Raw genomic sequence first — 26322 nt, 5'->3', positions numbered from 1 at the left:
GAATGTTTCAAGGTGATACTGTGTGTTTCACAGATACTATTGCACCATGTCAAGAGGCACACGAGTTCTGGTCGTTGCTCTTAAAGCTATGCTAAGATCAGTCCGTCAGTGGGTTCAGGGATGACAGCCCGATCCTCAATGGAAAGTTCCAGATCATTTTCACCTGTTTTCACTCTTTCCTTATTGTGGCCTGGATCAGGTATTTCATTAGGGCTACACATTTACTAGCTGGGTTGCTGCGATATCTTGAAAGATCATAAAGGAAAGATAGATAGATGTTTAATTCTTCTCTTTTAATTGCCAATTTTCAACAAAAGTGAAAAGTTTGTGTCCTAGTTACTTGGCATTTTGTCCAATGCCTTGAGTCTCTGTCTCTCTGCCTCTGTCCCTCTCTTTGTCTCTGCACTTCTCCCTACTCCCTGTGAACTCATGGGGTTTTGTATATTTGCTGTTGCAGTAGATTGCGTTCACCGTTTCTTTTGATGTTCAGTTGTCCCATTTTCGGCCACTGGGAGTCTCCTCATAAATTGGCATCTGTGTCCCTTGGCGTGACTCTCTTGCACTCTGATAGCAAGATGTCCCAGACTTATTTATAAAGCGCTGCTCTGGCCTTGAAACCAGCCGTTCTTCAGGGATCCCTGTGCCATTTGGTGAGGAAAGGACCGGAGCTGTCTGTCATCATTGCTTCCAGCCCTTTATTGGTGGATGGACCTAAAACAAAGGCGTGGTTCAAACTGATATTCCTGAATTAAATTTTACATTACAGGATTTTTTCCTAAACTGATTTTATATTTGGGTCTCGTTTCTCTTATGCTGAGTGCTGGTTCCTAACGTTGTCATAAATACTTACTGGCGTTATCCTACTTTATAAAAACACCAATGTCATTACTAGTAACAGTTAAACCAGGGAAGAAGTGTGATTTCTTTGCAGCTTTGTCAGCAGAATATGTCCCTCTAAGGATATACATTTGTGGATGTGTCATCAACTTGAAAGTTAAAGTTCATTATCTACATTTTGCTTTACAATTTTAGGGAATTGTTTTTCCTTTTTGTTTAATTTTATTTTTTGAATATTTCAATATTTACGTTTCCAAAAGTCAAAACTATCTAACGGTACATTCAGAGAAGTTTTACTCCATCCCTCCCTTTTTCTTTTCTCCCCCTAATGACCATTCAGTTTGTATTATCCTTCTCCATGGTTGTTTTATCCATCATATAAACAAATACATAAATACATTCACATTCCCTTCCTTTTATGCACAAAACATAGCAGTTACCTACTATTCTGGGCCTTTTTCTCTTTTTTTACTAAACAGTATGCCCTGGGTTCGCTTCACACGAGTGCATAATGCTCTCCTGCCTTCCCCTTGTGAAGCGCCTGGGCAGGTCTCATTGTGGGAAGGACCATGGGCGGTTGAGCCAAGGCCCCCTGATGGTGGGCCTGGTGTGGCCTGCGGCTCTGCTGTGACCAGCACTGGCTCGGTGAGTGAACCGAGACATCAGTGGGTTCCTGTTTCTGCCGACACGTCTTGGTATTGATGTCTGGAAGTGGGGTTACTAGATCAAAGGACAGATGCGTATGTACTTTTTTCTAGACGTGAACTGTCTTTTTGCTGAAACGTTGGTTATCTAGTGGAATTTTATTATCCTAACACTCCCACCTAGAAGAAGTGTAATTTATTTTGCCATTTTAACGTTAAATCTCCTCAAGCACCGTGTACCCCATCTTTGTATGGAACATATTACTGAAAGTGTTATTTTAAGATCTGTTAATTTTCTTTAATTAATTGAAGTGTCACTTACTGAGTATAGAATATACAAGAGGAAAAGATTGCTAAAACGTGGTTCTAGACCTCAAAAGATTTCAGATTGAATAATTTGGGATTTATTTTCTTCTATTTGCTTCTCATTTTATTTGTTGTATATTTTTATCCCATGTTGGTTGTCAAAAAGACTGGTCCTAAGGCACTGGGAAATGCGTGATTATCTGCTGCGCCAGATGATATCTGTGGGGCAGAGTCGCTGTCAGAAAGCGTGAGACGTGCGACCCACAGATGTTAACTGAAGACCCCCTTCCCTGAATAGCCCAGCAGCACATGGATTCCTCCCTCATGGCTTTTCCATCCTAGCACAGGAGACAGATCAAAAACCAAGGAACAATAAGATAATTGCAAGTTCTGTGTTCTTTGAAGGACTCAAATCCGAGATTAAAAATAGTCTTAGCCGCGGGCCCACTTGAGTTAGGGGAGGGGCAGCTGACACCCCAGGCATGCTGGGGAGGGGGAGGGGGCATTTCAGACCCAGGAGACAGCGAGTCCAAAGGCCCCGCGGCAGGCTAGCTTGGGGTGTTTGAGAACTGAAACCAAAAGGACAGTGGGGCAAGATCATGGCAGAACCTTGAGTTTTAGGTTAAGGATTTGTATTTTAAGTACATCAGGAAGCCATGGAAGACATTTAAGCAAGGGAATGACATTTGATGCCAATAGGTTATGCATTTATTCTTTCTGTAGATTGGAAGGCTACTCACATAGGGTGTTGAGCTCCAAAAGCAGCAACATTGTCCCTTCTGAAGTTCAAAGTGGACATAGTTTTCCTTCGAGCTCTTTTATTCAGGACAGCTGCTGCTTCTACTCACTGTAGGTCATCTGAGGATTTCTTTTCAATAATATTTCCTTGATGTTCAGATAATTACAATAAGTGGTTGTAATTGGATTATATACTTGGGCTGTGAACAGGAGCATGATATCTACAAATTCTCTTCTTCAGACCTGCAAATCCAAGAGACACCTCTCTGGAAGATAAGAGCTTCTTTCTCAAGATCAAAAAAGGTCTGTGTTGTTGCTGTCACATTTACATGAAGTTAATTATGGAATCAATAGCAGTTTTCCGGACAGAAAGGCATTTTCAATGTATTCTGTTTCTGTTACAGGAGACGCATGATACCTCTGTAGGGGTCCTCAGGAGGAAGGCGACATACTTGGGACCCAAGGAGCTTGCTTCCTGGGAAGGCTCCTGTCTGATGTGGAGGAGGCAGAATGTGTCACTGACTCTTCGAGAGGAGCTTGCAGGGGATCGAGACCAGCACGCAGTATCTGACCCTCTACGACAAGGGGCACCGTGCAGTCCTTTTCCTAGGAGTGAGAAGTCTGAGACTGGTCTAGAGGCGGAAGCTTCTAGGGGCTTAAAACCGCAAAGGTTTGCACCTTGGGAGCCCCTGGGAATGCTGACAGCTCAGGAGCGAAAAGGAAGTTCTGTGTTCCTGAGTTACAGAATTCACGTGGGAGTCAGTGTCACTTTATAAGCAGCAGTAATAGCGCGCGGGGAGCACTATGCAGGAAGAAGCCTTCCATAGAAAGACAGGCAGGGAGAAGCTTAGGCCGACCTTACCCCTACCGAACAGAGCGAGCCTGAGATAAACTGCCAAAATGGCCAAATAAGAGACTTGATGAGAGAGCAGCCCTGTAACCGTAGAAGTTGTAAGGAAATTTTCTCCTCGAAGTCACGATACCAAATAGGAAAAATGATCTACAAGTGCCCCATGTGTAGGGAATTTTTCTCTGAGAGAGCAGATCTTTTTGTGCATCAGAAAATTCACACTGCTGAGAAGCCCCATAAGTGTGACAAGTGTGATAAGGGTTTCTTTCACATATCAGAACTTCACATTCATTGGAGAGACCATACAGGAGAGAAGGTCTATAAATGTGACGATTGTGGTAAGGATTTTAGTACTACAACGAAACTTAACAGACATAAGAAAATCCACACAGTGGAAAAGCCCTATAAATGTTACGAGTGTGGCAAAGCCTTCAATTGGAGCTCACATCTTCAAATTCACATGAGAGTTCATACAGGTGAGAAACCCTATGTCTGTAGCGAGTGTGGAAGGGGGTTTAGTAATAGTTCAAACCTCTGCATGCATCAGAGAGTCCACACCGGAGAGAAACCCTTTAAATGTGAAGAGTGTGGGAAGGCCTTCAGGCACACCTCCAGCCTCTGCATGCATCAGAGAGTCCACACAGGAGAGAAACCCTATAAATGTTATGAGTGTGGGAAGGCCTTCAGCCAGAGCTCCAGTCTCTGCATCCATCAGAGAGTGCACACCGGGGAGAAGCCCTATAGATGTTGTGGGTGTGGGAAGGCCTTCAGCCAGAGCTCCAGTCTCTGCATCCATCAGAGAGTTCACACCGGGGAGAAGCCTTTTAAATGTGATGAGTGTGGGAAGGCCTTCAGCCAGAGCACCAGCCTCTGCATCCATCAGAGAGTGCACACAAAGGAGAGAAACCATCTCAAAATATCAGTTATATAAAGCGTCTTGCTAAGAGTTAAAAATCTTAAAACCCATAAGTGCCACTAGGAAGGAAACCCTGTAAATACCTGCATTGACCCAAAAAATTTTTACAGCAAGCTCCAGCAGAACATTCTTGTCGAAGAGGCATATGTGAGGTTGATTTTTTTGATTCATGCCAAGTGTCTTCCACAACTTGACTTTGAATCTGGAATCCCTCTAGTGTCTGCCCAAGACAGGCTGTGAGGTCCCAGCATTTCTCATCCACAAAAATGTGGAAGTGTGTTTCCTGGGATTCGGCACGATGCCTCAGTAGTTGAAACACTGCACAGGAAACGATGATCATTGCACAGCTCCGGTGTCACCTGTTGATGCTTTATTCAACAGTTACCCAGGTGCTCCCCCATCGGGAGCTCACAGCCCCCTTTTGATTCGAGCATACCTGTTACTGCTCTAGAAAACGGACAGTTCCCACTGAGACAGTGTTCTGGTATTTCTGAGGTTCCACTCGATTCAGCCCCTTCGTGTCTTTCCGTAGGTCCCATTATTGCTGAACCCACTCTACCTATCTGTCCTCAAAACACCCATAAATATCCACCCCTTCCTAGATGGCATTCAATTTCATTTTAGATTTTAGGTGACTCATAATTTCCATTCACTTGGCCTCTCAGAGAAATCATTAGAGACGTACATACCCTTGAACTTTTTTTTTTTAACTTTGTGGATTCTGCTAATCACTGCGTCTGTTAGTCAGACTTACTTTTCTAGTGGCTGCATCGCATATTTTTAACTTGAATTTTTTTTGGAATTAGCTGAATGTAAATAGCAGGGAGGAAGAAACAAGCAAAGTTAGAACTTTCTCCATCCACATTGCCCTCTCGGGCTCCTCCTGTCACGTGGAGCTATGTACTGGCTACGGGGAGACCATAGGAGAAGTGGGTGGTAGGAGGAGTCGCAACATTTGTAGTCTCCTTTTCTGTAATTTTGGGCAATAACGAGTAGGAGTCCTCGATACCCCTTCGTTGAGGATTGTGTACCAGTTCCTTTTTAGGCATGAATGTCTATGCTAATTGACCTTTTCTTTAATCATTCATTCAACAAGTATTTATTGAACACCTCCTATGTGCCAGGCACCGCTGGCTGCTGGGAATACCACTGAATCAGGCGGACAAGGGCCCCGCTCATGAAGTTGACTTCTGGTGGGGGAGATGGGCGCTAAGCAAGTCAACATAAATAATGTAGTTTGAGGTAGTGATGAAGTGCGATGAAGAAAATACACTAGGGTGATGATTTAGAGGGGTGGGGTGGGGTGGGGGTGGGGCAACATTAGCTAGTGGTCAGGTGAGGCCTTTCGGAGGGGCGGCACTGGAGCGCGGCCCCAGAAGCACCCGTGGGCAGAGCACAGGTGCTGCGGTGGGTGGAGCTGCCACGCGTGGGGGACAGAAAGGTGGCAGGCGTGGCGTGTCAGTGGTGGGAGGGGAGCTGCTGAGCTGCTCAGCATGGTTATAGGCCTTTTTTTTTTTTTTTTTGCTAGATTGATATTAAAAACTCATGTGGAGGAACTCAAGGAATGTTTAGAAGACCAAAAGTCCCCAATGACAACAAAAAGCATCTAATTTTTAGCTTTGTTTCTCTTCTCATTCCTGTTTTTATTGATTTCCCACATGTCCTTTTGCTCAGGAAGTCTTTGGGGAAATTAAGGATTTTTGAAACTCTGAAATGGGTGATCTTGTTAGGGGTGTCTGTCCACTGTCAGGTTGGAAATGAACTCCCCAGAATCGTCATGCAAATACTGACACAAAGCTGGGTTTTCTCCCCACATTTGAAATAATTTCTTCTGTTTGACTGGAAGGGGTTTCTGTGTAACTAAGACGTCAGTGCATAAAGGAGATTGAGAGGAGCACATAATTTTGTGGGCGGGCCGTGAAGCTAGAAGTGGGTCTTGGGGTCGACTGCTTGCTGCCTGGTCTTGAATCCAGACACCTGTGAACAAGCCTCCGGGGTCACTGCTCACACATTCCCTCCTTTTCACAGAGAGGGCGAACTTTCTCCATCCAGTTATTGGCCAAAGCCCCTTCCAGGCCCGAATTCCTCGACTACAATTTACTGTAGTGTCTTAGCACTCATGTCACAGTAGCGTGAAGCGTTAGAGAAAAGCCTAGACTTTTAGTTGGTAGAGAGCCAGTTGAAATATCATTGATAGAATTTTAGTTTTAGGAAAAATTGGTTTGATTTCTAGCTTTATTAGGTATGTGAGCTTGGGCAAATCACTTAACCTTTGAGTCTAGTTTTCTCACAAAATGAGGATATTAGGCGAAACGATTTCCGAGTTTCCAGCTAGTCCTAGAGTTCTATATTTCTACATAGTTGGGTTATTTTATCATGCTGTTGCTGGGGAATATGACTAACACTTTTAAAGCTACTAATTTTATGTCGAGCTTTAAAATCCATAATTGTTATCTTCGGAAAATATTATTTGACCTACAGTATGTCCAAATCAATTTAATAAAATCACTTTATAACAGGGCTCTGTGCTTGGTAGTAGTTGTGTAAATTCAGTGGGTGGGTGTGTGTGTGTGTGTGTGTGTGTGTGTGTGTGCGCGCGCGCGCACGCGCCTGGTGGGGCTTGGCTTGTGCGTAGTGCCAAGGCTGACCGTGTAACTTGTTCAAGCTGGGCCTTTAGGTGTAAAGGGGAAGGTGATGCTCAATGCGGGCAGCAGGCCAAAGTGGGGACTGTCCCAGCAAACCAGGTTGTAAGGACAGACTGGCCCGGGGCTACAACCCAAGCAAGTAGAAAATGACCAAAGTGCATCAGGAATGATTCAGGAGTTGGAGGTCTGTGCAAATGGAGAAGGCATCACAGGAAAGATAGCCCCTGCTCAGCCGTTTCCATGATGGAGTACCAGCCTAAGGTTCTCACATGTCCTGCTCTAAGAAAAAAAAAGTCTGGATTTTTACATAACTTGGAATGATTTTGAAATTTTGACAACTCGTTTCCTGTGTGACCCGTTTTGGTCATTTCGTCTTATCTGTCTGGTGCCCACAGGCTTTTATTTCACTCTGCAAACCCTGCTCTGGTCACTACTGATTGTAGCCCACACCTGGTGAGATGTGATGTACGCTTAGCTGGTGCTGTAGTGGCCTGTGCCCCATGCAGCAGCCTCGGACAGTGGCCCTGGCATCTGCTGGCGTTGAGGGGCAAGTCTGTATTCCGTTTTCACAAACTGGCCTTTGTGATGTGAGTGGGTGGTCACATGTGGACTCCCGTGTCCCCACTGAGCCACGGCCGCTGCCTGTGAGGATTTAGAGGGTGAGAGAAGCCAAAGCCCACTTCCCAGGTTCCACTGGGAGCCTGAGTAAACTTGGCAGATGGTGTCTTTAGGATAGGAAAAAATCAGCCCAACGGTAGTCCAGACGGCCTACTGTGTGAGAACATACAGGGGTGCCGAGGCCCATCACAGGTGGTCCCCAGGAAGTAGTGGAGGGTTTCTTTGGTGTGTGAGTTTGGACATGATGCTTTCCAAGAGACCTTCCAACTCTGGGTTCTGTTCTGAAAAATGTTTAATGATTAAGCAATTTTTCTGAACAACTTACTGTTATTCTCAGGAATTTGAAAAAGTAGGTGAATGGAGCGCAAATACGAGAAGCAGATGGAAAAAGTACTCTGGTCAAATCCAGGCCCTAGGGGACAGGTGAGAGCTGGGAAGGTAGGACAGGAAGGAGCTCTGCGGAGTTGGCGGAAGGAAGGTAATAGACACTTGCTCTTGACCTTAGTTTCTTCACGTCTCTGGACCTCAGATTTCTCATGTATAAAATGAATACCCAACTTGTGAGATAGTTGGGAGAACTATTAGGTTGGTGCAAAAATAATTGCAGTTTTTGCAATTTTAACCTTTTAAACTGCAATTACTTTTGCACCAACCTAATAAAAGCATGTATCAAGGGCCTACATTTAGTAATACAACAGGAAAAATAATTACGATTCCCAGTTGCCTGTTGAAGAGTCGTTCTTTGGCTCTCTTTCTGTTCTGCGGAGCACTGGGAGGGCTTTGAGCATCTAAATTTCTGGGTAGGGCTGACTGGCTCCACATGGTCAGAGAGAGACCTTGAATCACTCAGGATAGTCTGGAGTGAGAAAACAGCAGATTAGAGAAGGGAGTCGGAGAGAGGGACCCAGTGTGGTAGGGTAGTGTGAGGTCGCACGCTTTCGTATCTGAACCCTTAGTGCCACATACAATCTCCTGAAAGTCTTGAGGTGCTTGGTCTGAGTGGGTTTCTTACGGAAACGGGCAGAAAGACTGAGTGCTGGGCCCACGTTGAAATGGGGCAGGACACAAGTAACACGTGATAAATATTAGCGCCAGCAGAGGTGGCCACAAGACCATGAACTCCAAGGAATACGCAGAAATCTGGGAGAGATTCACGCTTCCACAGGCTTCCCCAAGGCCCTAAGGGGCAGGGAGCCCTCCGGCGTGTTTGTTACCTCATGTAGTGTATACAAGGTAGAATAATTTTAAGATCAGGAGTAAATGAAAACTTACTATTTTTTAAAATTTTCTAATTAAAGTTTATTGGGATGACAATTGTTAGTAAAGTTACATAGATTTCAGGTGTGCAATTCTGTAATACATCATCTATATCACATTGTGTGTTCACCACCAAAAATGAAAACATTTTATTCCCATATTTAAAATTTTAAGAGGCCCATGAGCAAGTCCAAAGATCCGAGGGCCTGTGTTTGTGACACATCGGCAAGGACTTGGCACAGAACTCAATGGACAGTGACTGCTCCACCAAAGTGTTTTTATTCAGATTTAGGCACATGCAAGTACAATACATTTATAGTCAAATAGTCGCTTACGTAGATTGTTCTTACTGCTTTTCAGGTGGATTTACAGGCTTTCGGTTTTTCATGTTCCCTGCGCCTTACACTTCGTAATATTGCTTCTGAGAATGTCCCCTCAGAGACGTCTCCTGCTCCTCTGCTGGCCCCCAGCCCTGGCCCAGGTCTTCACTGCATCTTGAATATGGTGGGAGTGTTATGTTTGGAGACGTTTTAAACCTAGGACCCTAGGTGGGTTTCAGAGAGGTCTAGAACCTTCGTAAGTTGTATGCAGAATTTTGTGTATATGTGGGTATAAGCATGTTCCTAGGAAAGTGCTTGCATTCAATTTGTGACCACTGGATGAAGGACACTAATTGAGGAAAGCCATCTGATTTAGTCACACACAGTTACTCATGGTGCAGGAACATTGGGCAAAGGGGCGCTTAAGAGTTTCAGAGCAGTGGTGGGTCCCTGGAACAAACAGAAAATGATGAGTATAACAAATGGGAGAAAACCCATTATGCTGCGTTGTGAGAGGGAAAAAAAGACCATTGGCATGAAATGAAAGATACAAATGCTTGTGCGGTTCCACTGGGCTCGATGGGTAAACTGTGCTATGGTATAACGTACTGTGCTTCCCAGACAAGTTCCGTGAACAATGTATGAATGTCTGTGTAGGTGAGAACAGCTCGTCCCCCTCTAGAGGGACTGCCCGGAGTGGAAGGAAATGGCTGTAAATGGAAAATACTGGAGCTACAGCAGTCTTTCCTGGTTGCAGGGAAGGCCATTCTTGCATCAGATTGGAGTGAGGTCCCCAGTGCTGGAACAGGCGGTGTTTAGATTCTCAAATAAACCTCTTGATGTCGCTTGGTGCTGTGCGCTTCTGTGTTTCATTTCTGTGTCCCACTTCACTTCACTGGAGTACAAAATGAAGGGAATGTGGCTTTATAATGTCTAAATCACTTGAGCCATCGTAATGAAACCCGGCAGCTAGGCTGTTGTGTCTGAGCGTAAGCCCCTAACCCCTAGTTTTGGGCTGCGTCCTGTAGGTGTTGAAATGATACACTCTCATGGTTATTGTTTTGTAAACAGTTTTTATTGTTGCTTTTACCTGTTGGGCCCACGAGTTGATTTCATTTGTTTTCAATTTTATCTCTTTTCCAGTAATCACTGTAAATTTTCTGCTTTGAAGAACACACACACAGACACACACACACACACAACACACACACACACACACATATCAATCAAACAAGGAGTTTTCCCTGGGAAAAGTTGGAGGAGAAGGGACCTCCCCTCCAAAAAAAAACACCAAAAAAACATTTCATACAATTTTAGAATTTTCATTAGAATAGAAAAATAAGGTTATTTTTCTTTCCCACCTGAGTTTGTAGACTGAAAATTATACCTACTACACAAGCTTGTGTGACAGTGAATTACGGAGAAATTTGGTGGCTCTTTGCTACTGTGGACAAATCAATAAAAAAGCATGAAGCCGTAATTCTAGAAGCAGCAGTCTACCTCCTTTGACCAAGTGAGATCCACCAAGCCTTGCATGTTTGAGTTCTGGGATGCTTTCCTTGTAGAGGGAGTAGCCACGTGTTTTGTTATAGGAGAGGACGGTCCCATAAGTGCCAGGGTCTGAGCCCTTCAGGTGGGAGGGCCCAGAGTGGGGTGGCTGTGAACAATCCTGGCTGCTAAGGACACCAAGCTGCACTTTCAGGAATGTGACAAATGATGTGTGAGCTTGACCAGGGGGAGGAAGGAGGGCCCCCGCCCCCATCGTCTGCATGATTGCACTGGTGTCAACAGCTTCTCAGGGCCACCAGGTCAGTAGAGCAGAGGACTCGCCCAGAGCAGCCCTGGCCTCACCAAGGAAGCCAGCCCCACTGAGAGCGGATTTGAGTGGGATTCCACTCAGTTTCAGCAAAGAAATGGGCGCATTTCTTGCACGTTAAAAGTTATAAAGCCATCGGTACCTTTAAACATCTTGGCATTATTCTAATCCTTTGTATTACAGTTTTTTGTTTCTACTTGATCTCGCAAGTGTTGAGGGGATTATCTCCCACTATGTTTTTGATTTGGTTAATTTCTCTGGGTATTTCTAATCCTGCACGTTTCCTTGTATAAATACCCACCATTTAATTTTCAGTTGGACCTTTTATGGGATATAAAATTCCAGTCTTCATCCTGTTAAATGGTGTTTGCTTGACTTCTATGTTGTTATAATTCTTCGTGTGCATACGAACATGTGTATATTCACCTCCTGCCTTTTCCCAAAGAAATGACTGAATCTATACATGGGCTGTAGTTTGACTGATTTTCAGTTCATGTGACTGTTTGCTACCAACACATTCAGACCCAAATCTTTCTTTCAGCGCTGCATCGTTTCTCCCACTGGATGGAAGACCTTATGTGTGTCTCCAGTCCTCTGTTGATGGAAACCTTCTCATGCTTTCTCCTACCCTACAACTTTTATGCGTTCGTGTTTTATGTTTAAGTCTTTGATTTAAATTTTAAATCTTGGGATTTTTAAGGAATGCAGTAAGGGCGCAATGACAAAACATTTCATATGGCTAACTTGTTACCCTGTTACTACTGTGTTTCCCCGAAAATAATACCTATCTGGACCATCAGCTCTAATGCGTCTTTTGGAGCAAAAATTAGTATAAGACCTGATCTTATTTTAATATAAGACCAGGTATCCAGGTATAATAATTGTAATGTAATGTCATATAATATAACAGTATAATATAATCAATACCGGGTCTATATTAATTTTTGCTCCTAAAGACGCATTACAGCTGATGGTCTGGCTAGGTCTTATTTTCGGGGAAACACGAAACTTACCGAATGTTCAAAGATTTGAAATGCCAACTGTTTCACAAGCCAGATTCTCATATCTGTTTGGAACGCTTTCTGTTCTGTTCAAATATTTTTCATTACTGCATCTTTATTACATGCTTTAATATTTGTAAGACCAGCTCCCCTTCATGACTCTTCCAGATTTTGCCTGTCTGTTCTGGAATGTATGATCAGTTACCTTTAAACTTTAGTGTCAGTTTGTTTTAGCTGCGTATCTTATAAACAACCTAGGATAAGTTTTTTTTATTGGATGTTCATTCTTTTAATAAAGATACAACACATCTTCCCTCTTCTTGTGGTATATTCTAGTTTGTTGAATGAGCATTACTATTGCCAATTGAAAAGAAAACAAAAATGTATGGTCACATTTTTATTATTTGGTAAGTTTGGCACCCTTTTCTTTGTAATGTCAGTAAAATAAGCTTGAACCTCAATTCTTCACGTGATGGGATATCCCATTATATTGGAAGAAGGGACAGAGTGTTTACACTTGTTTTTTTCCTTTCCAGTTTTTTGTGTGTGGTGGTGGTACATTTATATTTCGTATAGTCACTGTTGGCTCCCACATTCCTGCTGATTCTGAGTTCTCCCTCTCAGCTTTCTGCATTTTGACTTTTATGGACTCTGCTGCCCTGCGTTTTATTCCCCAAACCCCACAGACTCACTGTGTGTGTGTGTGTGTGTGTGTGTGTGTGTGTGCACGCATGTGTGTGCGCGCGCGCGCGCAAGAGCCAATTCCTTGTCATAAATCTCTCTGTGTGGCCTATTGGTTCTGTTTCTCTGGAGAATCCTGACTAATGCAGCCCCTAATGGGTTTGGGGCTTGGCACAAGAGGACAAATGGAGACGCACGTCCCTGATGTCTGTACTTATAAAAGTTATAAAGAAAGTTAACAAAGGTTCAATATAATATGTTCTGTTCTGCTGTTCAACCTTTGTTCAACCTGTGAGTGCTGTGACTCATCAGTGTCCCGTGCTGGTCCCGGTGGTCCAGGAGGGTGGGCACCCCAGCCCACGGTCCAGGGACAGACCATCCCCCACCTCCACCCCTGCAGCCACCTGTCTGTGGGTCCTCGCACTGGGGTGTCCATACCAGCAACCTGTTCTTAGGAGGGCGCTGCAGAAGCAGAGGCTCATGCAGGCCCTGAGAGCCGGCCTGGACCATTTGGGAAGGATCCTCCAGGGTGGGGCTGCTTGGAGCCTGGTGTAACGGGCAGGCTCTAGGTTGGTTCATCCGCATGGCCCTGAGAGGGTCCGAGTGGGGACTGTCTTGTCCAGGCCTCAGGACAGTGCAGACTGACCATGCATGTTCAAAGATGTCATTAGCAAAGGGACCAGGCAAGGGCAGCTCGACTGAAATTTCTGCCCCACGTGAAGAAACAAAACCAATACTTATCGAGCAGTCATTTTGAGGAAAGAAAGAAACGGAAACTGAAGCCCACAAATTCCAACCTTCGATCCCCTACCGGGCATTAGCCAGTCAGTATCCTCAGGCCTTTTCCGATGTCCCCGGGTCCTGGCTTCAGTCAGCCACATCGTTTGACCTTCTCCAGGTTGAGTGGCAGGAAGACGTGTGAATAACTCTCTTTCCCGTATTTCTATCTCAATGAAAGTGCCAATCAAGATCCTGGAGAGACCCTTGGGCTGCAAGATACCTGGGAAGTAGAGATTGTTGTCCACCTCACGTGCTCAATGCAGGAAATTCATGAAGGCCACTGCCACCAGGGACGGTGGCGAAATGGCTTGTGCTTCTCATCGGCACGTTAGCATCAACCAGGGGCTCTTCTTTCCTCATGCTCTCAGAGAAAATGCACAGTACCCCAAACTCCTCAGGTCCCTCTGATAATTGCCTCTGAGTATTGACACAATTTTAATATTCAATTTTCATACACAGACTAACAGAGCAAAGCAATGACTTGAATCGTCCCCGTGAGTAGGGAATAACAAAATAGACGTGTTGCTTTGCCATTTATTATTTTATTTGCCTTCATGATTCAGTTTTGAATAATATCATTAAGTTAGCTTCCATTCCTTAAGCAAATGTGAGTCACGTAGATGGTCGGGAAAGCGCCAATAGTTTGGTGGAAAGGGCCAATTTTGCACTCATTTCTTTTCCTTTGTGAAAACTAGTTATCTAGAAGGTGCTGACTCACTCATGGATAGTTGAATATTAATCAGACGTGTTCTCATTATAGTCTGGGGTATTTTTTAAGGCCATAGAATAGTGAGAGGTGTTTGTTTTTCTTTTACAAGACAAATGATACAAAAAAATCCCTAAGACTGAAGAACAATTAGCTTCGTTGTTCACTTTTTACTGAAGATGGTGATGGTATTACTGCCTTCATTAGTGTTGATGCATTTTAAAATAAAACTAAAGACTTAAGATAACAGTTTATTAGCATGACAATTAAAAGCTACACTTATTTTACTAGGGAAATACGAGATGCTGAGCATTAAAAACGTGACCGTTCTTTGCTATGTGGCTAAAGAGTCCGAAAATTAATTCCCTGGTTATTTTGGGTCCATCAAGTTGGAAATGGAGTAATTTCTCTTTGGAAAATGAAGCCACGATGTAGCTCCCTCTAGTGGTCCAAAGGGGTATGTTGGGGGTATAACACCCATACAGTGGTACCTTGGTTTTTCAACGTCTCCGTTGATGAACATTTCGGTTTACGAACGCCGTAAATTTTATGGATCTATGGGATCATTAGATAGTAAAATTCAGGCTAAATTTGCAGTTTTAGGGGTTGATTTTAAAGGTCTGGAACGGATGAATCCATTTTGCATTACTTTCTATGGGGAAACCACACCTCGGTTTTCTAACGTTTCAGAATTCGAGCGGCCTCCCGAACAGATTACTGTAGAAAACCAAGGTACCACTGTAATTTGTAATTATCCATCCTAGTTCCCAATCTACATTCAATTTCCTAAACACTCTTCTTTTCTTTGGTGGGGAAGGGTGTAAAAACTCCCACCCTCCACTTGTTCTCTGAAGTACTTTTAAAATACAATTTTTAAGAAATGTTGAACCTCATGCCCTAAATCCATTTACTTTGTTTCATGTATTTAATTTATTCGTTAATTCTTTCCAAGTTCTATTATTAACTACAGGCTAGATCACTCATTTTAAAGATTAAAAATATATAATTAATAATGCTCAGGAGACTTTTTTGCACAAGGTAGTGTTACATAAAAACTAAAAGCATGATATAAATTCATCAGGCCATTCTGGGGGGTAATATAAGGGGAAAGTTGATGGTCAGTGTATACATCATTAGGTTACAAACCATTACTTCATTTATGCTGTGGGTTTGAAAGATGGGCTTCCTCCTAAGGGCTCAGACCACTGAACGTAAATCATACTACAAATAATGTTTTTTGAAAAAACCTCTAAACAACTGCTTGGTCAGATGTGCCTGGAACCATCTCTAATCAGCCTATTGATAAAGCAATTTTTTGGGGCTCTAAAAGTTCCAAGCATGTGTGTCAGCAGATTAACGTTTATCTCCCCTTCTCTTGTTCCTGTGGGGCTCATCAGTGACAATTATCAGAGCAAAGGAAGCTCTGCTAAAAATATAAGAATGCTAAAAAGACGGTTAGATGATACGGGAGAGCATATTTTAGCCTAGAGACCAGAAAAACTTAGGAGCTTATAAGCGGTTAGAACATTTCCTTCTCTGCTTCCTCTTCTCCCCCTCGAGGCAACAATCCTGGACCTTATAAACCGTCTTTGTTTTAGAAGTGGACATCTCTGTCTTAACATACTTATCATTATAGTAGTCATAGCAAGGCAAGGGGGAAAGATACTCCGTCTCTGGTTTATGCACGGGACGCTGGAAAGAATGTTCAGTGACTTGCAAAAGTAAGGGGTGGAAACTAACTAAAACCCCACGTACCCTGAAATGACCATGAGATCCAGCAATTGTACTACACGTAGGAATATACCCAACAGAACCGAAAGCAAGAACTCAAACAGATAGTTTTACACTCATATTTACAGCAGCGTTTTTCACAGTAGCCAAAAGGTGGAGACAGCCCAAGTGTCCATTGACAGATGAAGCATAAGCAAAATGTGGTCTAGCCATACGATGGAATATAATTCAGCCTTAGAAAGGAGGGAAGTTCTGACAGAGGCTGCAACCTGGATGCACCTCGAGGACATTATGCTGAGTGAAATAAGGCAGTCACAGAAGGACACATATTGTATGATTCCATTTATACGAGGGACCCAGACTAGTCCAATTCATAGACGTAGAAATGTAGAATGGTGGTTTCCAGAGGCTGGGAAGAAGGGAGAATGGGGAGTTGGTGTTTAATGGAGACAGAGTTTCATTTGGGAAAATGAAAAAGTTCTGGAGACGGATGGTGGTGACGGCTGCACAACAATGTGAAGGTGCTTAATGCCACTGGGTGTCTAAGTGAAAGCCACCTTGCTAGGGGCGGAAAATGCAGAGAATAAGATCGGACATTCTTCTTGCTATACATGTTTTAGCCTAGTGGGAGAGAAAGACTTCCAAACAAACAATTATAGCACCGTGTCCCAAGAACACGTACAGAAGGATGATCGGGTCCAGTGTTAGTGCAGAGCTCCGCATGAATAACCCTACCTGGGGCCGTGGGAGCCAGGAGAGGCTTCCAACAGGAGGGGGGCTTTCAGGGATGCGTCGGAGTTCGCCTAGGCACCGTGAGAAAACAGGAGAAGGTGCACACCCGTGGGTCTTCAGTGGGTGTGGGGTGGGGCCTCAGACTGTTTGTCTCTGTTAAGTTCCCAGGGGATGCTGCCGCTGTGCCCTCAGGACCGCACTTTGAGCACTGCTGATTTGCACGAAGCCCGGAAGCATGAAGTTACAGCGCGTGTTTGGGGAACTGTAAGTAACTCAGTGTTGCTGGAATTGGAGGGGTCCGAGTGATACGTTTAGTAAGTTAGGGGGAGGCCTTTGGTGCCAAGGAGGTGTGAGCAAGGGAAATAAACACACATGTGTATATTCTAAGAGCAGCTGGCACTATAATATGACATGTTATGATCTGTGTTATAATGCTCAACCCTAATGATATGATACGATATGTGACGTGATATGTGATGTGACGCGATGTGACGGGACGGGATATGGTTTAATGTTCAATGGGTATTATGCCCATTTTACAGATGAGGTCACTGTGGAGCTGTCACACAGGTAACTGACTGCAGAGAGAGATGTAGGACAGAGGACTTGGGGGCTGATAGGACTTGGGGAGTGACATCTAAATTTGTGACTTTGCAGACAGATGCCAGGCGATGCCAGTGACCAGGACAGGAAGTGCAGGGGGAGGGGCAAGTTTGCAAATGTTCTGTCCAGCTCATGGGAGCAGTTATACTTTTCCCCACAGGTACCGCCCTTTCCCCTTTCGTCGCTTTCTTCCTGGTTAGCTTGGTCTCATTTTCTCGTTCCCCTCATTCTCTTCTCATTTCCCTTCTTCTGTTGCGATGCTTGTTACCGATTAGCAAATTATGAACGGACATCATCATCCTCTTCATGGACTTAATGTTTAAAGGGAAAAGTACAAGGATGCGGCCAGACTGGGATAGACCAGGACTTTCCTCCCCGTCGGAGCCCGAGCTCCTGGAGAGAGTGTGTTTTATTTGTATTCTGAGGAATTTTGGAGAGAGATGATGGAATAATCGACACCCACCTGCCCATCACATGGGTGTGACAATTATTGCCACTGTGTGATTTTAGCTTCATTATCTCCTGAGGTATTTGAAAGTGTATTTCAGCATTGTGATACTTCACCTCTAAAGACTTGAATGTGTGTCTCAGAAAATAAGGATATGTCCCTATTAACCCCAGCATGATGATGACGCGTAAAAGATAAACAAAATTCATTCAATCATCTAGTCCTCAGTCTAGCCGTCCTCCCACCCATCCATTATTCCATCTTCGTTTTCAGTGCATTCGAAGGAAGATGCAGACACCAGCATCCTCCCCCAAACACGTGAACCTGGGCATCATTTACAGGAGGTCAGGACTATTTGGTGATTGTTCTTCCCCCTTGGGGGCCGTATTGACATACAGTGACATGCACACATGTTTAGTTTAATATTTGATGAGTTGAGACAAATGCATGCATCTAACCCAACCCTCTATCAGGGTTACACAACAGCTTCGTCACCCCAGAAAGTTCCCCTGTGCCCCCCCAGTCCAAGGCAACTCCTGCTCTGATCCTCCCGGTCATCGCGCTTCTGGAACTTCACGTAAATGGCAGCACCCAGTGTATACTGTTGTGTGTGGCTTCTTTCACGCAGCACAGCGTTTGCTATTCACCCAGGCTGGGCGTCGCCATAGTTCCTTCCTTTTCACTGCTGTGCCGCATCCCATTATATGGCTGTACCACGATTTGTCGCGTCACCTGTTGATGGACACCTTTTGGCGACTACGAATTCAGCTGCTATGAATATTGATGTGCAGGGTATGTGTGTTGGGGGGCGGTGTGGACTCTCCCCAATGTCTCTTACTGCTCGTTTGTTGTAACCACGATCCAATCAATCAGTGTCTCACTTGGCAGTTGGTTGTTGTGCCTCTAAAGTCTCTTTTCCTGAAGTGGGAGGGACGTACCCACAGCTCGGGTCTTCGGGTTGTCTTGAGGAGGAGCTAAATTCTCAGAGTGACAGCTACTGAGGCACTTGTGTGGCCCTTAGGTTTCCCATTGGAGCGGTTTAATTGTGCCCCTGACTGTACTTCGGGGGAAGACAGCCTCCAGGCAGGAAAGCGCAGAACTCCATAATTGAACCCATTGTTCCCTCTCTGTCCGCCTCGTGGGCCTTCCGTTGGGTGTGACGTACTGTCAGGCTTCAGCCACAAGAGGGCGCTTGTTCGCTTGGATTTCAATTCGTCAGGCCCAGCAATGAAAGATAGAATGTTCTTCCGGAAAATAATCTTTTAAGAGTTTTCCTTAGGTGGTTTCCCTTCCTTTGAATTCAGTGGTGCTCAATTTTTCCATAAGTATTTACTGAACACCCCGCATGTCTAATCCATGTGCGAGGCCCTGTGGGTGACGCAGAACTGAAACATTTTCCCGGGGGGAAGGCCAAAGCAGCATATCTCCCAGGAGCTTGACGTCAGGGGAATGGCCTAAAGCGTTTGACACTCAGGTGGGTGTCCGCTAGGATGTGATGATGTCGGGAGCAAAGGTGAAGAGGCCAGGAGGTTCAGGACCTCAGGAAATGTTTAGGGAGGCTGCAAGGGGTTAGGTGGCCTGGAACTGGGAAGTTGGGAACACAGATAACTTCATTATTTTGAATGCCCTGGGTGAGTTTGCAGCTGGGCAGTGATTGGTGCTGGTGACTTGGAGAGGAGCGAGGGGCGTTAGGGAGGTGAGCTGGGACCGTGAGATCCATCCAGCTGGGAGGTCATGGGGACTGTCCCTTGGTGACATTGGGAGAATGACTGAAAATCAAATACCTTTGCATTCTATTAACCCTCTTTCACTCCGAATCATTCAAGTGGGGTCAGTGGTGAGATGTTTTGCCTGTTAAAGAAAATACTATTCTGACACTCATTAAGATGGTAAGGAAGATTTTACTTAGGACTGTTTCAGTAGTGTCAAGAATATCAAAACGGAGACTATCGGGCCCCGCTTTGAATACAGCGAAGACAGAGCTGGGGATTCATAGTCAAGGGTGGGAAGGTCGGTGGACAGAACGGTACAAAGGGAGCGTCATGGGTGGGGCTTCTTGTTAAGCTGACCTCAGAAGAGTCTTGCTGAAGGCAGGACAAGATGGTCATATATCAAGGGCGGGGAATTCTCTGTAAATTGACTCAGCAGGATTCTTGCTGACGATGACAGGGCCCAAGGCCAAGGCCTGGGGGAGAAGAGGGCGCAGAGGGGCCTGACTCAGCTTTGGAAAAGGGGAGACTCTGTCACCCTTCAGGCATTCACCAGATCCTATGAATGCAAATTTCAGTATGTAAAATGGGAAGTGCTTTTAGAGGGGGAAGTAGTCTGATTATTTACATGGGAGCCTGATGTGGTGAGATGGGTACATAAATGTGTTTTAAGCGAGATGAAACCTTAAATCATTTTTATGCAAGTATAAAGCTTTCCTGAAATTGTAAGTCAGTGGGAAAAGTTTGAGTTACAAAAAGAAATGGAGTGGCAGCGAAAGAAACAATTTAGGTAATCTTTTGTTACTACTTTTGTTGAATGAAATGGTATTAATAGGTTAAAATAGGTTTATAAAATAAAATGAGACTTTGAAGTACTTTTGGTTCATTGAAATAAGGTGATATTATTTGGTCACTGCCAGGTCCCCAGTTAATAGGCTGATTTGCATATGCATGGACTGATTTACATACACACTGATTTGCATAAACTATCCTCTCCCCACACACACTTTATTAACTTTAAGATGCAAATGTTTCCCTGAAAATTCCTATTTTTCTGTTTTCCCCATTCTCCTTTAATCTCCCCTTTTCATTACCAGGGGGTCAGTTAAATTCTCGGGCTGTGGATTCGAATCCAGAACCACCTCATACTAGGTGAATGGCTTCAGTTTGCCTCTCTATAAAATGGGATAATAATAGTACCACGTCACAGGATTTGCTGAGCAAATGGCTGGCAGGGCTGGCACAGTTTCTGGCACACACTGAGGCATGATCCACGTTTCTGGTTGACAGTGTCTTTGACCCAAGTTTGCTTGTGTAAGATGCAAGTCTGGACAGTTAACTTTGCTTTGTGAATTAAAAGGGAAGTCATTTTTCCAACTTGCCCATGACACTTTGGTATGTCCCTAAACTTCTTATATTATGTGGTTACGAATGAGTTGGCGGCACTCACTTGATCCAAGCAAAAACATTCGAAAGACCCTGTTAACGCTTCTTTTCTAGGGGACTGTCCAACTTTTAAGATCCATTTCTCCCTTCTATATAAACCCATGGGTGTTAAAAACAGGAGGAGTGTGTGTAAATCTAGGAAACCAATTCCATCTTCAACACAGCTGGGAAGGTGGCCAGACAGCTCAGTTCCAGGGCCGGTGGCAGAGGCAATCAGCTACGGTTCGTCTCCCTGCTCTGCCAACTCAGCAGCACCGTGATTGGGCCCCGGCTGACTGACCTTATCCTCTGTTTGGAAAACATTTTCAACCACGGAAGAATTTATCGGGGGCGCTGGAATTCTAAAAGAATGAAATTGGAAAATAAATGAAACCAACCAGATTTTGTTTGCTCCTGGTGGGGCAGGAAAAGGGAATAGGAGTCAAAAGTTTAATACCATTTGATCAGGGAGGGTTCTTTTTACAGAGAATAGGATTTGACGGTTTCAGTTGGTAGTTACAGGCTTGGTCCTTCACAAAGAAATACTTATTTTTAGGAGTGTTTTTTTTTTTCCCAACTAACTGTGTCTGATATAATAAGACATCATTATTATAGATAACTATTAACTTTTTTTATTGATATAGTTCTTTATAAACACATCTGGCCTTAATCACTTCAAATACAAAAGTTGCTGATTGAAATCTTGAGGGTACAACATAATTGGATGGGACCAATGTGGGATTTGGAGGGGAGAAGCAGACTCGGCCAGAATTCCTGGCTGTCTCTCTGGTGATCAGTGAGAAGCTGTGACGCACAGGATCTGTCTTCCGGGGAATGTGAGGGATGTGGCTGCCTGAAAACATGGTGATGCCCTTCCACTAACGGCCGGGTATTCTACCCTCCGCACGACGGAATGAAGTAGGCTTTTGGAAGTCAGTGCAGGTCACCTCTGTCTGAGTTTGTAATCCATCTCCCAACTGATCGGGAGGCCGCCCGATGCCTCATTCAGAGGTCAACCCAGGCTTGGCTGCTGCCGTCACCGGCCACCGTCATCTTGAAATGCCACAGGCTGAGGGCCAACCCAAAGCCTTTATCTTCCAATGTGTTTTTTGTAGCGTGAAACCAAAGACTGCAACGAGACGAAAAGGTAAAAGGCTGCCGTGTCTTGTGTCACTTTAGGCCCGGGTTCCTCAGCCTCAGCACGATTCAGTTTGGGATGCAAACTTCTTCCCTGTGGGGCTGTCCTGGGCCTTGTACCTTGGCTAATACTCACGAGATGCCAGCAGGCCCCCCACCCCGAGTTGTGGTCCTTCACGTTGCGTAGAAGTTGCCATGGACGACAGCCCAGCCTCTGAACGAGGGGTGCAGACTTCCTGGAGCACAAAAGAGGAAGGAACAGCTCTCCTGGTTCCTTCATTCGTGTTTTTATTGCAGGCACCTCACCTCCGACACCAAGCAGGCAGAGTTCTGTGCTCGTCCTGGGGAAGGACATGGGTGCTCGCTGGATCCCGTGGCATCAACACCGGGAGGTCAGGGAGCCATGCTTTTGCTATCACCCCAGACTGGGCGTGGTGTCTGGGGAGAACTGTGCGCTGGGTGCGACTCTCTCACATCCTCCTGTAACGGATGGCACTTTGGGCATTCTCCACACAGGGCGAAGGAAATCATTGTGGAGTGACACTGGAGATGCTTTGCCAAGGGTCAGCTGAAGGATCTTGTCTCTTGGTGACTCCTTTACTGCAGGGTCCAGAGAGGGACAGGTTTGCAGGTGGCGAAATCTGGGATGCGCCTTCGTGCATTTATGCCGGAAACACTGGAGCCATGCGGTTCCCATGGCAGACTGGGTTTGGAGCAAGGACTGTGAAGAGAAGACTGGCGACCTTGGCCACTGTGTCCTTTCTCCTGGCTCAGTAGCTCCTGGGAGACTAAGGAAGCACCCGCTGCTGCAGCATGGAGGGCAGCCAGCCTGTCTCAGGCAAGAGGAGGGGGTGTTGCCAGACAAGCCATAGCTGTGGGGTGTCTGTTTCCGAGAGCAGCAGTCTTCAGAGGGGGGTGCAAGCTGTTGGAGGGCAGCGGGGATGGAACGTGGGCGCTCCTGTTCATCTCTTTTGTATCACACCATTATGAAATTTCAATTTTTAATATAGTTTTGGGGGCACATAATATAGAGTACACCAGCCCATCCATGGGCCATGCGCACACACACACACACACACACACACACACACACACACACACACACACACTCGGCAACTATGGAGAAGGGTGCTCAGATCTCCCTTTAAGAAAAAAGTTGTGGTCCAGCTGCCAGGAGAGCCGTGACCGGCCGGCCTCCAGCTGTCCCTTGTACCTTCAGGCTCCATCACAGCTTTCAAGCAGACGTAGCCCCCAGCCAAGGACAGCATGGCGGGGACGCTGGGCCTGGCTGTTTGGGCTCCACGCGGGACCCCTCTAACAGGCCGCCTTTGGTTGGGTGGCTGAAACCTCAGATCTGCACGGGCTCTGAGTTCTGGCACAGGCTGCTTCCTGTCCCCTTTGTCCTTCACAGGCGTCACCCCAGGCAACCCCTTGTCCTGCTAACCCCATCTCAGCGCCTGCTGCCTGGAGGCCCCCATTGACACAGTGTTCGTTTGTTTTCCTCCTGGGGATGCACGATTAAAAATATTGGGAAGTCCTGTTGCAGACAGTTCTGTGGAACAGTTTTTGAGGGAAGGGAGCGTGTGGGGAATAATTCCTGGCTCAGATGTGACCTCATTTGTTCTGCATCACACACCCAGATAGGGAGGGAGGGTGTGCACCCACTCCTGCCTTCCACATGGAGAAACTGAGAGCTCCGAGGTGTTACAGGCGGGGCGGCAGGGAGCCCGCTTGGGGTCTAGGCTTCGGGAGTTCAGTGAACACAAGAGTAGGCGGGCCTGTTTCCAAAATGGAAATTATTAGTTTTTCCGTGTACACCAGGGTTCCTAGAGGATGTCTGTCAGCAGAAGACAAGGCCTCTCTTTGCCTTTTTATTTCCCACTGGCAACAGCTCACACCCTGTGCGTGAGCCGCTGTGGGATGTGAAAAGCTGCAGAGATTTGATCTGTCCTGTGTGCAGTTGTCCAGGGTGCCAGCTGCCCCGGAGAAAAGCTTTTGAAATAAGCTTTCCCCCCACTCAGCCCCTGAATTGCTTTTCTTAAAAAAAGAAAAAAAAAGTCTCTGCTCTTCATCTTTTAAGAACTTCAGATGAGGCCAGAGGCCAGTTATAGGATTGGTAGGGCCAGACTTCCATCCCCTTCTTTCAAACTTTCTCCAGTCCTGGTGACAGAAACCCTTCCTGTTGTTTCTGACCCGTGTGCTTTTTGAGCCCTTGACCCCATCTGTTGCATCGATAACAGCAACGAGCCTCCTCTGAAGATCAGTTCAACATCATTCCATGACCCTGGGATGCTGCTCTGTCTGAGTCTCTCCAGAAAACCACATGAGCACTGATTCCTGACACCACTGTGTAGCGTAAACCCGCTCCCCCATCCCAGTGGCCTCCCTAACAGCTATCCTCCCTTCTTCCTTGCTAACCCCACATCCTGATTTTGTTTGGGTGGCCAGTGTCAGCTCCAGGGTGAATCATGATTGGGTTAAGTCTGTAAAGCCATCCTATTCCCTTTGGCAGTGATTGGTCTTTGGAGTGGGCGTGTGACCCAGGTTCAGCCGATGGGGCATAAGGAAAAGTCTGAGGGGAGCTAATGGGAAAGATTTTCCTTAGGATGACACAAGGGGGAGAACAGCTTTATTCCCATAACTTCAGCTACCACTGAAGTTCTAATGAATCCTCAGACTGGGTCGAACCATGTGAAATTGCTGGTATTTGACTTAATTGTCTTTGACCTACAAAGAAATGACAGTTTTGTGCAGTCCACCCTAATACATCTCTGGCCCAGAGGAAATAGAATAAAGAGAGTACAACAGTTTAAGAGAACGTAAGAGCTATGAAGGGCACAGATTAACAAGTTCTTCAAAGTTGGAAGATATTTTCCTGGAGGTGAAGGAAGTACTGAATTTCAGCTCAGGAGAGCACATTGTGTTCCTAGTAAACTTTAGACCGTTCGACACTACAACTCCTTGGGTTTAGTTAATGAGCTTTGAGGAGAAAAAAAATTTCATGTATTTGCACAGAAAAGGTAAGTAATATTTAGGAGGGAAATAAGACTTTGTATTATTATCCAGTGGTAGAAAATAGTAGAGGCATGTCTATAAAATCCTGAGGAAAAGAATGTGTGACTCGAGGATTTTATACCCAGCCAAGTTGTCATGTATGCATTATATGCGACTTAAGTTCTGAAAGGATCGTTCTGGCTGCCATGTGGAGAATGAACTATGGGGAGTGGAAGTCATGCTGACATCCTTACCTCTCAGTATGATCATTTCATTCTCTTTGCCCTTGTTTCCTTGAGGGAAAAACCAAACCTTTGAGCAAGATGTTGAGACTTGCTTATTACCCAGCACTGCTGAACTCTTTGGTCTTCTGTGCCCTGCTCACCATCCTCACACCTCAAGCTCCAGTCTCCGCCAGTGCACCCAGCTCCCTCTTATCCCTGCATGTATGTTGCATATGCTGTGACTTCTGCTTGGAAAGTCTTTCCCCTAATCACCTCCTTTAAGTCCCCATCTGGCCAACCTCTTCCTCAATACATACAACTAGAACATCAGTCCCATAAGGTCTGGGAACATATTAATCTTGTTCACTGTCGTGTCCTCAGCACCTGTAATAATGACTGGTACAGAGTCAGTAGTAATAAATTAATTGTAGGAAGGAAGATATGAAGGAGGGAATATAGGAGGACAAATTATGTTCCATAATTACTAACCTGCCATCTAACCAACCTCTAGCTAAAAATCCCATTTTATTGTTCTTTATCTATTATGAACAATATTATCTATTATCTATTATATATTATCTATATGTCTAATATAGAAAGGTGGGGCAATCTGAGAATTTTACTAAAGGGTGTAGGCGTAACTGCAGTGGAAGGAAATCCAATCAATAGATCTTGTAGATTCCAGTCAACTGTAAGAAGAAGAGGTGTTTATCTATCAGGCATAATCCATGTCTCTTCATGAGCTATTGTATATGTGTGTATGCGTATGGTTATTCTTAATTGGAAGAAATAAACACTTGTTTTTCCTGTAAATTCTTTCTCTTGGGGCATTTATTGACATTGTGGAAACACGATCCTGTCAGGCTGAAATTTGAACCTATTTCTAAATGCATGCTGGAGAGTGGAAGGCTGTCTCACACCTCCTGTGAAATGGCATTACCCAGGTCATCTCTGATCCAAATGGTTGGGTTAGATTGCGATGTTAATGCTTATTAAAAAGTTATTAAAAGTATTTAATGAGGATAGAGAAAACTCTTGCTGAGTCTGACTACTTCCAAGGAATGACAGGTTTGGAGGGATGTAAAAGTAGCCTTAGTTTGCTCTATGGACCCAAGCTCAGATGAAGGGTCTTTAAGGCATTTAGACCATGTCATCAGAAATTTGCTTTCCAGGTGAAGAAATCAGACGAATTCTTTGTTGTGAT

At 45.0% G+C, this 26322-nt stretch overlaps 1 protein-coding gene across 1 annotated transcript in view; it reads left to right on the top strand.

Moving 5' to 3' along the window:
- The window catches only part of LOC308492617 (uncharacterized protein), a gene marked incomplete at its 5' end in the record, with an annotated part of 176933 nt that overhangs the window by 28537 nt on the left and 122074 nt on the right, over positions 1-26322 (top strand). The window contains 3 exons of the mRNA XM_081037784.1: positions 2767-2828; positions 2930-3195; positions 16740-16842. Of these exons, the coding sequence (XP_080893910.1) occupies positions 2767-2828; positions 2930-3195; positions 16740-16842 (431 nt within the window). The remainder of the gene's footprint in view (positions 1-2766; positions 2829-2929; positions 3196-16739; positions 16843-26322) is intronic.

This window comes from Rhinolophus hipposideros (genome assembly GCF_964194185.1).
Source record: "Rhinolophus hipposideros genome assembly, chromosome: 24".
Taxonomy (NCBI): domain Eukaryota; kingdom Metazoa; phylum Chordata; class Mammalia; order Chiroptera; family Rhinolophidae; genus Rhinolophus; species Rhinolophus hipposideros.
This window is presented reverse-complemented; position numbering and strand designations above follow the sequence as displayed.